This window comes from Hoplias malabaricus, chromosome Y (genome assembly GCF_029633855.1).
Source record: "Hoplias malabaricus isolate fHopMal1 chromosome Y, fHopMal1.hap1, whole genome shotgun sequence".
Taxonomy (NCBI): Eukaryota; Metazoa; Chordata; class Actinopteri; order Characiformes; family Erythrinidae; genus Hoplias; species Hoplias malabaricus.
The window spans coordinates 24,992,111-25,005,690 of NC_089820.1; the positions used below are offsets into that span (position 1 = coordinate 24,992,111).

The 13,580-nt window shown below is 45.2% G+C and overlaps 1 protein-coding gene across 1 annotated transcript in view; it reads left to right on the top strand.

Annotated features, from left to right (window-relative positions):
- Positions 1–13,580, top strand: part of LOC136679752 (tetratricopeptide repeat protein 28-like) — a 202,013-nt gene that overhangs the window by 161,373 nt on the left and 27,060 nt on the right. The window contains 2 exon segments of the mRNA XM_066658422.1: positions 2,517–3,040; positions 10,823–10,932. Coding sequence (XP_066514519.1) covers positions 2,517–3,040; positions 10,823–10,932 — 634 coding nt within the window.

Consider the following 13,580-nt stretch of genomic DNA (forward strand, 5'->3'; position numbering starts at 1 on the left):
AGTTTATGATTGTAGGCAATTGCACTTCTCTCTGGTTGTTTAAATTCCAAAGCTAAGCGTCTTTTAAAGTGGAACGGTGTGTTTGAGGGGAAAAAAGCAGTTGTTATTAGGTGGATGAAGTGTAAGTTTTATTCACTGTTTGAACTACCACCGAAACTCATTTCTAACTGGAGCTGTTTAGTTTTGTAGCACTTTCACTAATGCTGTTAGCCGTCTCCCAGGTTTGGACATATTTCCACCCCAGCAAAAAAGGTCTATATTACCCACCTGTGGAGCAGGAATAGAGCAATATCCTCATCTTGGTTCATGCTTCTCAATGTTTTGAGTTCTCTTCATTGTCTAAATATACACCAGATGCCTCTGCAATGAGCAGAAAGAGAGAGACTAGCTTACCGGCCTGAGGCAGTTTGTTTTTGTACTCATTTACAGACACTGGGGCTTCGTAAACCCATCGGACTAATTTCCAGCCCGAAAACAGATTGGAGAGCAGCAAATGGCGAGGAAACATAATGTTTTGGGATTATAGTCGTGAACTATGCCTTTAAATCTGCACATGCATATGGCTGGTGCAGCACCACTGGCCTTAGGTCAGTGTAGCCAATAGTTCAAGATTCACTTACACTGTGTGAGTTCACATTCTAGATATGGGAGTTGGGGTGGGGGTGGGGGTGTACCTGAGGAATATCCTGGAAGATATCAAACACTGGAAATCATGTTCATTATCTATTTCTCTCACTGGTGATGACTGAAAATAATGTCTCCTCCATTGTTGAGACACAGTGACCTGGGCCCTCTAGTGGATGTAATGTTTAATGTCCAGGCAAATGTAAAGGTCACTGTATTGCCAAAGGTTTACAGACCCTGCTCGTCCAAAATAATTTCTTAATCGAAGAGTATTATGAAGAAGTTTGTCCTCTTTTTACTGTGATAAAAGGAATCTCGGCTAGTAACGTGAAAGCCTTAATATAATGGGATTACTCTAAATTACTAAGACACATTATTAAAAACATACAACAAAAACAACAAAAATTGATTATTTAGTTGTAAAATAACACCATTATTCAACATATGGGTGCAGCCATTATTTCAGATTTGCAATGGCTTTTGGTGTGTTCTCCCTGTGTCTGCGTGGGTTTCCTCCGGGTGACTGTCTGTGTGGAGTGCGGTGTGTTCTTCCCGGTGTCCATGTGGGTTTCCTCCGGGTGCTCCAATTTCCACCCACAGTCCAAAAACACACATTGTTAGTGTGACTCAAAAGAGTCCGTAGTTGTGAGTGAATGTGTGTGTCGCCCTGTGAAGAACTGGCGCCCCCTCCAGTGTGTGTTTCTGCCTTGCATTCAGTGATTCCGGGTAGGCTCTGGACCCACCGCCACCCTGAACTAGATAAGCACTTACAGACAATGAATGAATGAATTGTGCTGCTGTTGTATGTCATTTGCAGTTGAAGGGCACAGGAAAAACTGATATCAGTCTTCATAGTTTTTCCAAAAACAAAAACAGGAGAAAAATTTGAGATGTATCGCATGGACAAACACAGCTCCAAAAGCCCCTCGTCACTTCACTTTAGTGTTGCATGTTAATCACAGTCGGTTTCTTTTTATGTTGAATGTATTCCTTTTTCTGAACTGAGATTACATAATTGATTGAGGCACTCAGCTTTATTCAAACAGTAGACGAGTCTTATGGATGTATGACATAGGGTCGAAGGCGGGATTGGACCCAGGAATGGTGAAACATCACGTGTGGCGTCACCCTTAACAAGCAGATACCAGCATTTTTGCAGCTTTAGGGAACGTTACTTCTCCTGATATTTTAGGTTTTTGCCATGGCATCGTTTCAGTATCGGTATCAAAATATTTAGGCAGGTATCGTATCGAAAGTCATAATTTTGGTATCGTGACAACACTACTTCACTCCGTCCTGATTTAATTCATTGAGTAAATCCCAACTGCTGAGAGAATGGTCTGATGATGTTGGTGTTAAATGAGGACTACAATATGCCCCACAATATGGAGCAAGCCACACGAAGCAGTTTGAACAGACACTGGATTCTCTGCTTCGGCCTCATTATCGGATCCTGAAAGTGAACAGCCGTAGTCGTCATGAAACAGATGAATGGGCAGCTACAGATCATCTCCAGATAGTTAGCTGCCTACAAAATGTAAACAAATGAATTTAGAGTAAATCCATCGTATTTATTCATACTTGTGTTTCCATCCTGGGTTCCTTTTAACAGCCTGGCTTTAATCAGGCTTTAGACTTGATGCTAGAGCATTTGTGTGAGTATCTGATTGCATTCAGCCATGGGAGCATTAGTGAGGTCAGGTACTGATGATGGATGAACAGCTGTGGATCACAAATATTACTCCAGCTCATACCAAATGTATAGTATTGGGATCTATTACTCCATGGAATCAATATCCTGTTATATGCTTTTCTACAGAGATTGTGCACACTGCACACCTGAAGCTGTAGGGTCAATTATTTTCTAATCAGTGCTTCCTATATTCCCCCAGGGCAATGGGAAACCTGCAGCAGGCCCTGGTGTGTCTGGAGAAGTGTCTGGTGGCTGCTCACGAGCTAGGCGGCAGTGGAGGGAAGGCGGCAGCATATGGGGAGCTGGGAGCTCTCCACAATCAGCTGGGGAACCACGAGCAGGCACTTTCCTGTCTTGAACGGCAGATGGTCATCGCCCGGGACACTTCCGACCGGCCCCTAGAGGCGGACGCTAACTCAGGCCTGGGTGCGGTGTTCCAGGCAATGGGAGAACCAGACCGGGCTCTTCAGTACCACCAAAAAGACCTGGACATCGCTGAGGAGATCCATAGCCCCTCCAGACAGGCGCGAGCATACGGAAACCTGGGCCTGACCTACGAGTCTCTGGGCAACCTTGAGAGAGCTGTGGTCTTCCAGGAGCAGCACCTCAGCGTAGCAGCACAAACAAACGACCTGGCCGCCAAGACGCTGGCTTACGGAAGCCTGGGGAGGACGCACCATGCTCTACAGAACTACTCACAGGCCGTTATGTACCTGCAGGAGGGTGAGTACCTTGCACTAGTTGCACTTTAGTGGACTAAAAGAACAAGAGACAAGAACAAAAGAAGAAAACAAAGCTTGGTATGCACCAACAAGATAAGACAATACTTAACAAGATAACAGCACGAACAACAAGGTTTAATACTAAACAGAAGAATCAAACACTGGTGAGTCAAGTCAGAATTCAGGTCACTCAGGGTCCGGATAGGTTGACTGCTGGCATTTGACCAGGTCATGTGAGTGAGGGAGCTGTAGCACGTGTCAGTGTTGTGTCATTTAAGGTGGAATGGAAAATTATAATACAGTTGGATTAAAGGCTGTAACGGCTTGTTGTGTGGCTCATTATGTTCTCCTACAGGTAATACTGGTTATCTGGGGACGTGCATCCAGCACTGTAGTATGATGTAGTTTTTCATAGCTTTACCGTTTAATCCCTCCTTCACTGTAGAGCTTCACTGCCCGCACCTATGTTTACTTTCTGTGCTCTGTTCACATTGGCTGTTGAAGGGACCAGTTCAGAGTTGGGTTTGTGGAGAGTTTACACTACGCGACTACATCCAAAGTCGGATAAAAAAAATAAATAAAAAGGTTGATATGCTGCGACTGGTCTGAAACACGATTTTGAGGCAGAAGTATTTCAAATTGGGCTAAAATTCGTGTAGTGTAACCCCAGCATGCCAAACCACACTGACTTCATTCAAGCAACCACAAAGAAACACACTGACACAGGTCAGCAGCAGTGCTTGGAAAGTGCATTTCACAGCCATGACAAATATCCTCATGACAGTGTAAAAATCTGTTCAGCCAGACTTTAGTAAGTAAGATTATGTCTTCCTACTTGTACTTGTTACTGCATTGTGGAAATATTTTTCTTGGTTTGAAACTTAAAATTTTAAAGAAGTAAATGTTGTTAATTCAAGTTTATTATATCTTATTAGTGATTCCGAACACTACTTTAAGAAAATAAAATCTGTAAGTGTAGCAATATAAATATAACTGGATTTATAAGCATCTATCTAGTAGTTAAGATAGATAGAGTTGGTATCGGTACTCTGTATCGGCAGATATTACACATGAAATATCGTTATCGGTAAGGAAAAAGTGGTATCGGTGCATCCCTAATGTAAACAAACACAGGGTTTTCACAGGCTTTCACACCTAAGAGTCGCATCCACCCCACACTAGAGGACTCTGAGTCGTAAACATTGAACATGTTCTGTTCACAATCGGGGCGGCACCAACTGACCTATGACTTCACACACTACAGGATCATCTGGGAAGATCATCTTTTGCCATAACAATAAAAACAGGAGAATTGTTGGGAGGAACATATGCCTGAAAAATTAATCTGCCCAATTTAAAGACAAGAAATTTACTCAGAAATACACCCCCCCCCCCACACACACACACACACATTTTCTATGAAATTTGGGAACATTACATAGACAAATTTACAATTTTAATCCTAATCCATATCTAATACTAACCTCACCCTAACTCTAGCTCTGACACTTACCCTGACCTTCAACTAACCTTCAAACTTATTTATGGTCCTCACAAGGAAGTACCCACAATGTGAGTATCAAACACACACACACAGTATGAAAAATAACAGGTACATTCTTTTTGCTGTTCCCCAGCCAAAATGTATCCACAGTTTTGTATTTTCTGACAGCCAATTATATCTGACCAGCCTAGCCAGACTAAAGCAGTGTGCTGTTTACCTCCGCTTTTCTCTCTCTCTCTCTCTCTCTCTCTCTCTGTCTCTCTCCTTCCATTCCATCACTTACTTCACTCCTCCTTTCTCCTTCCTTTCATTCTACCCTCTCAGCCGTCCGTTATACTGGTCACGCAATGTGCTTGTTTTTCTGGGTGTTACTGTGTGTGTAAGAAATTAATTGGAAATGGGCTCTTTGGCAGACCATTTGGTGTTTGTGTGTGTGTGTGTGTGTGCTGGAGATGTTCCAATATGAATCATTGTGTCCCATTTTGCTACATGTTGGGACATAGCCGTGAGGATTTGGTTGCGTTCGGTCATGAGAGCTTTAGTGAGCTCATATGCTGATGTTGTGTGATTAGTTCTGGATCTCAGACACCACTCCAACTCATACCAAAGGTATTGGATGCAGCTTCATCTCCTCAGAGTCCTGCACAGTGCAGTGTCTGGTACGTCATACCCTTCTGACCCGCGGTTTGGATTGAGTATGGACACCGGAGGTTCATGTGCAGCTGCTTCATAGCATCATTAGATTTGATGTGTTTGTAAAGATATTATTATACAAGCTGTGTGCAAGCATTTGAAAGTGTGTGTGTGTGTGTGTGTGTGTGGTGTGTGTGTGTGTGTGTATGAGGGAATTCAATAGACAGGGCCATGCTGCGTATCTTTACCAGCTGTCACTAAGCTTTTCAAGTGTTGTACAGCCTCTCCTTAGGGCAAAGATATGTAAATATGTGAAGTGTGTGTTTGTATGTGTGTGTGTGTGTGCCACTTTGTGTGTGTTTCATCTTAAAAAGTCCCCACATTTTAAAAAGCCCCCGATAAAAAAGAGGTAATCCAGCAAGGTGCAGTCTTTTATAATCTGTAAAAAACAGTGCAGTGTCCAAACCGAGTCCATCGACCTTGCGCAGGATGGTGCAGGCCACTTCTCTCCACACTAGATCAGCTGGGCCAGCCAGAAGTCTCTGCAGGAACTGCAGTCTGAAAGTCGCCATCCTACTCGCTAGGTGCACCAGGCCTTGCCCTCCTTCCTGTCTGGGAAGGTAAAGGACACCTTGTGGAATCCAATGGAGCCTGTCCCAGAAAAAGTCCACGAGGAGCGCTTGTATCCGAGACAATAAGCCCACAGGAGGATCCACACAGGACAACCGGTGCCACAACACTGATGCCACCAGGTTGTTAACTACCAAGACTCTCCCCCTGAAAGATAGTTGTCCATGAATCCATTTCCACCTTGACAGCCGACCCATCAGTTTCTCTATCACACCATCCCAGTTTTTCTGCTGCACAGTGTCATCCCCAATAAAAACCCCAAGATATTTTTATCCCCCCTCTTTTCCAGACTAAATTACCCGGTAAAGAAGGCAGCCCCCCGGTCCACTGTCCTACTGCAAGAGCTTCGCTTTTGTTCCAATTCACCCTCGCAGCTGAAATTACTCCAAAATCTTGAACAATAGAAACAAGTTTTCCGATGTCTTTCTGCCCCCTTACCATTACAATCACATCGTCTGCATATGCCGACAATTGATAGCAAACTGTCCCAGCGTTATACCTTCAATTTCAGATCGAAGCTTGTTTAGCAGAGGCTCAATGGCCAGGGAGTATAACATCCCTGACAAGGCACAACCCTGACGTATGCCCCGACAGACCCCAAAAGGAGCACTCAATCCACCGTTAATTTTTAGCATACTCTCAATGTTTCTGTATAGTACTCGTATCATATTGATAAAAGACGGCCCAAAACCCAATAATTCAAGTGTGCGCCACAGATGGTGGTGTTCCACTCTGTCGAAAGCTTTTTCCTGGTCAATAGATATGAGACCGACATCAAGCCTCAGTCTGGTAGCCAAAGTTTTGGAGAAAATTTTAAGGTCCGTGCAAAGAAGACTCACTGGTCGCCAGTTTTTAATGTCCTGCAAGTCACCCTTCTTAGGCAGCAGGGTGATCACCGCCCTCCTGCAGCTTAGGGGCAAAAGACCATCAGTCAAGCTCTCATTGAGAACTGCCAGCAGATCCGAACCCACCTCTGTCCAAAAGGCCTTATAAAACTCCACCGGTAGACCATCTATACCAGGGGCAGTACCACCCTTCATGCCTTGTAAAGCAGCATGAAGCTCTTGCTCTCCCAGTGGTTGTTCCAGTTTGTCACTAGAGCAAGTAGAGATCTTCCGTAGTCCTTCATAAAATCCTGCCGCCAGTTCTCCATCGTCTATACGCTCACTCTCGTACAGCTCAGCATAAAAACGTACAGCCCGCTTACGGATCTCAGTGGGTTCAGTCAGCTCCTGTCCATCTTCAGCACGCAGGGAGTGCATAAACCGGCACTGACCATTCTTCCTTTCCAGACTGAAAAAGAATTTTGATGGGGCGTCCATCTGTGTTAGATTCTGGAACCGAGAGCGAACCAGAGCCCCCTGTGCCCTGACACCCAGGAGATCGCCAAGAGCATCCCTTTTAGATTTCAGAACCCGGGCATGATCCTGGTCTCCAGTGCAGTTCATCTGCCTTTGAATTTCTAAAATTTCACTTTCTAATTTTTTTATAGCCCGAGTAATATGCCGCGAAACATTGAGAGTATACTGCTGGCAGAGCTGCTTAATTTCAACTTTCCCATAATCCCACCACCCTCGCAGATTATGGAAGAACTGTTTTTGGGTTCTAAAACCAGTCCAAAACACAGTAAAAGCTTTTTTAAAATTCATATCTGACAACAGGGAGGTGTTAAAATGCCAGTAAGCACTTTTAGGCTTAAGGTTTGCAATAAAAAACAAACACAAAACCAAACTGTGGTCTGAAAAATGGACCGGCGTAATCTCACACCCTTTAAATATATTAAGATGATGTTTAAAGCAGTAAAACCGATCTAGTCTGGCCAACGCCACATAACCGTCCCTCACATGGGCCCATGTATACTGTCGACCTTTATCGTTAAAAGCTCTCCACACGTCAAGCAAATCATGAGCAGACAATAGCTCTTTAAGAGCGCGCTGAGATGCAGCGTGAGGTTCGATGTGATTCCTGTCCGTATTATCATCCTCAGTGCAGTTAAAATCGCCCCCCATGATCAGATAGTCATCACAATTAAGTGATTTTAAAGCTGTGTTAACAGTGTTAAGAAAAACCACCCTCTCAGCTCCAGAAGTGGGAGCATAAATATTAAAAATGGCAAATTTAAACCGCTCAAACTGAGCACGTACAACCACACACCTCCCTGCCATTACCTGCTCAACCTCACACGAGACCGGCAAGAAATGCTTGGCAAAAAGAACGGCCACCCCACCTCTGGTCGAGCTCATGTGGCTAAAATAAACCTCCCCTTCCCATTCCTTCTTCCAGTCAATTTCATTAGCCTCGTCACTGTGCGTCTCTTGGACAAGCACAATATCCATGCCCTTCTGTTTAATCAGTTCAAATAACAGAGCTCTTTTCTGTACGTCCCGCGCCCCATTCAGGTTCAGAGAGCCGATCTTAACTCTACTCATAATAAGAGGAAGGTGGTCAAGGACAAGCAGCAACAAGATAAAAAGCAGAAAATAACTATGAAGTTTCAAAACCATCATCTTTAAGAAGTTCTGTTCTCAATTTTTTAACCAGTTTTTTAAGTCTGTAGATTTCCTGTACCGTAAATTTATCTTCGCTATCCCCTCTCATAAAAGTCTGTACCGAGTCAATGAACAGTTTACGATCGGGAAAGTACTCTTCTACAACAACCCCTTTCATATTCTTGGTCTTATGCAAAAAAGACCGTATCTTGTTAAACGCATAGACACTTCTTCTACTCCTTTGACTCGAAGCGTATGGTAGATCACCATCAGAGTCATCCAGAGCAGAACCAGTCACAGACCCAGAGTCCTCCACATCCTGTACTTTCCCCTTTTTAACACCTGCCTTAGCCCTCCTCATTTTCCTTTTTCCTGACTGCACTCTGAACACAGCCTCCTCGGATACTGAGTCTGTTTCCATAGCCTCCCCTTCCACAACTAAACTAGCAGCAGCTTTAGGTTCCTCACATCCCTGATCTTTAGCCGCAACATCATCAGGCAACGCAGCACACCCGGAGACCACCAAACTACTGCCAGAACTAACGTCAGCATTTGTAACTGAGGTAGGGTTCTCCCCTGCACTAATAGTTCTGTAACCTGTCTTTTTTTTCCTTGGACTGCTTGGTCTAGCCACAGTCCTACCCTCTGCTGTAGGCTCTGACCCTGTCCCAGCCCCAGCTTCTACAGTAGGCTCTGACCTAGTCCCAGATCCAGCCCCACCCTCTACAGTAGGCTCAGGCCCATTCCCAGACCCAGTCTCACCCTCAATGACAGGCTCAGGCCCAGTCCCAGACCCAGTCTCACCCTCAACGACAGGCTCAGGCCCATTCCCAGACCCAGTCTCACCCTTAACGACAGGCTCAGGCTCAGGCCCAGGCTCAGCCCCATCCCCCGCAGTAGGCTCAGGCTCTTCTCTTGAGGGCTCAGACCCAGTCCCAGCCCCTGCACCGGCCCCATCAGGATTAGGGCCAGATACCCTAGAGGAGCTTTCACCTGCCCCAAAGGGACATGAACGCCTTAAGTGCCCTTCCTGTCCACACCCAAAACACTTCATCGTGGCAGATGTTGCAAAAATAGTGTAATCAAAACCATCTATTCTAAATTTAAAAGTCACATTCAGTTCTTCAACACCCTCCTTTAAGATCATGAACAGCTGGCGTCTGAAGCTGACAACGTGTCTCAGTAGAGGGCACTTAGAACCTAGTGGGATCATTCTAATATCGGACACAATCTGTCCGAACCGGGCCAACTCTGCAGTCAGCGCCTCGTCTGTGATAAACGGTGGAACGTTTGACAGAGTGATCTTTGTAGCAGGTCGTGAGAGGGGCAGCACAGGTGTAAATGTGCCCTTAATAACCACACCATTCTGGACCATAGTGTTAACCTTCTCAGGACTATCCAAAAAGATCACAACTGCACTGTTCATTTTAGCAGCAGACATCACACTTTCATGACCTATAACCTCCGCCACAGCTATGCTGCACTCATCCACTGAACACCTCACCCCGGGGGCTGTACTTTACTGTATTTCCGAGAAAGTCGAAAAAGACGAGCTTTCTCCGTCGCCGTCATGGCGACCGGCCAAAACGCCGGCATCGTCGCCACGCGCACCCCGCGATAAACCCAAAAACACACTTTAACAAACACGAACAATAACTAAACTAACAAACAACCAACAAAGACAGAAAAAGATAGAAAAGTTCAGAATTCGCTCACCAAACAAACCGCCAAACTCACTCACACACCACTCGCTCACACACCTCCACTCACACTCGCGCATGCGCACAGAGAGAGAGAGAGAGAGAGACAGAGAGAGAGACAGGGACTTTGAGAGAGAGAGAGAGAGAGAGAGAGAGACAGAGAGACAGAGAGACAGGGACTTTGAGAGAGAGAGAGAGAGAGAGAGAGAGAGAGAAGCGTACAGAGAGAAGGGTACAGAGAGAGAGAGAGACAGAGAGACAGAGAGACAGGGACTTTGAGAGAGAGAGAGAGAGAGAGAGAGAGAAAGAGAGAAAGAGAGAGAGGGAGAGGCCAGGTTGCCTTTTAAATTATGTCCCAATTTTGTGGCAATCGGACGAATGGAAATGATGGAAAATCTAGTCACGTTTTATGTGAAAGGACTCTGTGTGTAGATATGAGGGTTTTGTCCTCTCTCTCTCTCTCTTCTCTCTCTCTCTCTCTTCTCTCTCTCTCTCTCTCTCTCTCTCTCTCTCTCTCTCTCCCTCTCACACACATTCTCTCTTACCATCTCTCTTTCCTTGTCCTATCTTACAATTTCCTTCTCTTTTTCTCAGTCTCTGTTTCCTTTTCCTCTCTCTCTCTCTCTCTCTCTCTCTCTCTCTCTCTCTCTCTCTCTCTCTCTCCTTGACCTCCTTGTGTCCCTCCCTCTCTCTCTCTTTTCTCCACACACATTCTCAATACCCTGTGTGTGAGCTTTCCCACTACTCTGTTTCTGTTTTTGTCTGTCTCTCTGTTAACCTTATTCACTCTGTATATGTGTGTGTGTGTGTATGTGTGTGTGTATCAGGTCTGAGGTTGGCGGAGCAGCTGGGGAGGCGTGAGGATGAGGCAAAAATCCGCCATCGTCTGGGTCTGTCTCTGTGGGCCAGCGGCAACCTGGAAGAGGCTCAGCACCAGGTATTGTGTGTGTGTGTGTGTGTGTGTGTGTGTGAGTGTGTGTGTAAATACCTCCTATGAACCTAATGCTGATGAAGTCTATTTTTGTGACTATGATGCTGAAGGAGTGTAAGTGTCCTCTCTGAAGTCCTGGCCCTTTCATGGATCCACTTTGTACTCTATTACTGTCCACTCCCCAGTCCACACCTGTCAGTATAGGTCTGATGCTCCATAGCCATGATGTCTCATAAGGGATATGAGAGGATACTTGTAAATGTTGTTCTGTTCGTGTCTGGAAGAGGACGTATCACTGCAGCATTCCACTGAATCCAGACGTCCAAAAGAGAGGCGGAAGTATGTTTTCTGTTGTTCTGTGTATGACATAGTAATACTTTTCAAATTACGCATAATAAAGGACAGCCAATCAGAGCAATAATAATTTACATATTGTCACTGTTTTGTCCCTAAATGAGTAGTTGTCCTTGTCCACTTCTCTTTTGGTGCTTTTCCACTGCATGGTACCTACTCTTCTAGACTATACTGGACTTTACTCTCTATTTGGCCCCGGGTTCATTTTCCACTACAACAGCTCCTCACTGAAATGTAGCTGTTGATATCTCAAACCCCGTCTCTAACAGGAACAGTTATTGTTGCACCTTGTTGCACTGTCCAGCTCTCACTGGATTCTTTCGTAATTTTACGAGCTGCCATCGTGAGTCGGATTAAAACAAACGTGATCTCTGCTGCAGCTGGAGATTTTACAGATGGAGAGTTGGTGCTGGTCGTCTGCATTGCGTGGCGTAGAGTGACGACTCTCTCTGGACAATCAGCGCTCTGCAAGGTTTACACGCCACAGTTTAGTCCCTACTGGACGGTGGAGGGGCTCAGCAGCACCCGCTGGACAGAAAAGTCAGTCTCCAAACACCAGCAGCTACAAAGAAAACCACCAGAAATATAAGCTCGATTTGTCCCTAGTCGTTTTTAACAAAGAAAATGCTGCTAAAAGGATTAAGAAAGTCCCTGGTTCAACTCAGAACATGCTCCCATGGATCTTTACACCAAAGGATCGCTGATTCGCTCATTTCGCTGTCAATCAAAAAGGGATTCAGGCTCAGACAGATCATCCAATCATCATGCAGAAGCTGAGCGTCCGGGGCAGCCGAGGCCAGCCCACTGCCCCATAGACCCCCAGAGACGCTGAGCGTCCGATGGGCGGGACAAAGCCCAGCATTTATCCAATGACTTCGTCTCGTTTCGCTGCACTTCGCTGCTTCGCTATTGAACTCTGTGGATGCTCAGCGTCCTCACTGTTTAAAGCACTGTGAAGCTGCAGGAATGATTGAGAGGAAAGCCGCGTCTTTACCAGTGATAAGAAGCTGATTCTGAACAAAAGTTGAGCGCGTTGTAGTGCATATTTATTCAATGACATGTACACACAACAGTATATATTTGATCACTTATTTTCTGACATTTTAGGGGAAGCTGAGCTTCCCTTGCAGTCTAGAGCAATCGCCTCTGCCAGTTACACAGTTTGGTATCATCAGTCACATTTCCGCAGGGACTTAGGGTGAATGGGTGTCCAAAACTTATATCACACTTTCTCATTTCCGATTCCTGTTCCATTTAAAGAAATAGCTCCTGCTGCTGCATCCTCTGCCACCGAACAAATCACCTGCCCTGACAGTAGCTGACCTGTCACCTTCTAAACACGTCACACACACACACTTGGAGCAGAGCAGGTCACTCTGAGTGCGCTGTAGTGAAATCTTTAGGAGACTGAATGTGGAGATGGACGGCTGTATCAGCAGCTAGCTGCAAGGAATCAATACAGAACAGTGATTCAGCTTTTCAGAATTACTGAGATCATTCCTCCTACTATCCATCTCTCTCTCTCTCTCTCTCCCTCTCTCTCTCTCTCTCTCTCTCTCTCGCCTCTCTCTCTCTCTCTCTCTCTCTCTCTCTCTCTCTCTCTCTCTCTGTGTCTATCTTCTCTCTCTCTCTCTCTCTCTGGTCGTGGATGCTGTGTCTGTTATTTTCGTGACTATTGGAGCTTTCTGAAGGAGCATATTGAAAGGAAAATGTAGATCTCATTCATTTGAGTTATAACCTTCACCCTAGTTTGGCTGGGGTAGAACTCTTCTGCCCCCCGGGGGTCAAAACCAGTACCACAGTTTGTCTCACCTCTAATCGGATGTTATTTCTGCTTCTCGGTAACACACTGAGTATGTTTATGTACTCTTATTGTCCCCTTATCCCTCATAAGTGCACCATGACAGATATATAAGGAGTGTCCAGCCTTAAGTACTGGTCAGTGGTCAGGTTTTTATTAGTGTAATTAAGTGCTTAGGTGTGATTCTGGTTCTGGTTAAGATGTTTATTACTGAGCCAGCATTCAGCAGCAGTGTGTTGTGCTGGTGTGAGTGGATCAGACACATAAGTGCTGCATGGATTTTAAACCCCTCAGTGGGTGTTTTACAAAGTATGCAGAGCAACAGATGGACTACAGTGCGTAATTGTAGAACTACAGAGTACGCCTCTGAGAGAATGGACAGTGAATGTAGAAACGAGGAGGTGGTTTTAAAGTTTTGACTGTGCATAAATATACTTGGATTTCACAAAAACTATCAAGTCTGTTTTTGCTCATGGAGGTGTATCTCATAAGATGCTAA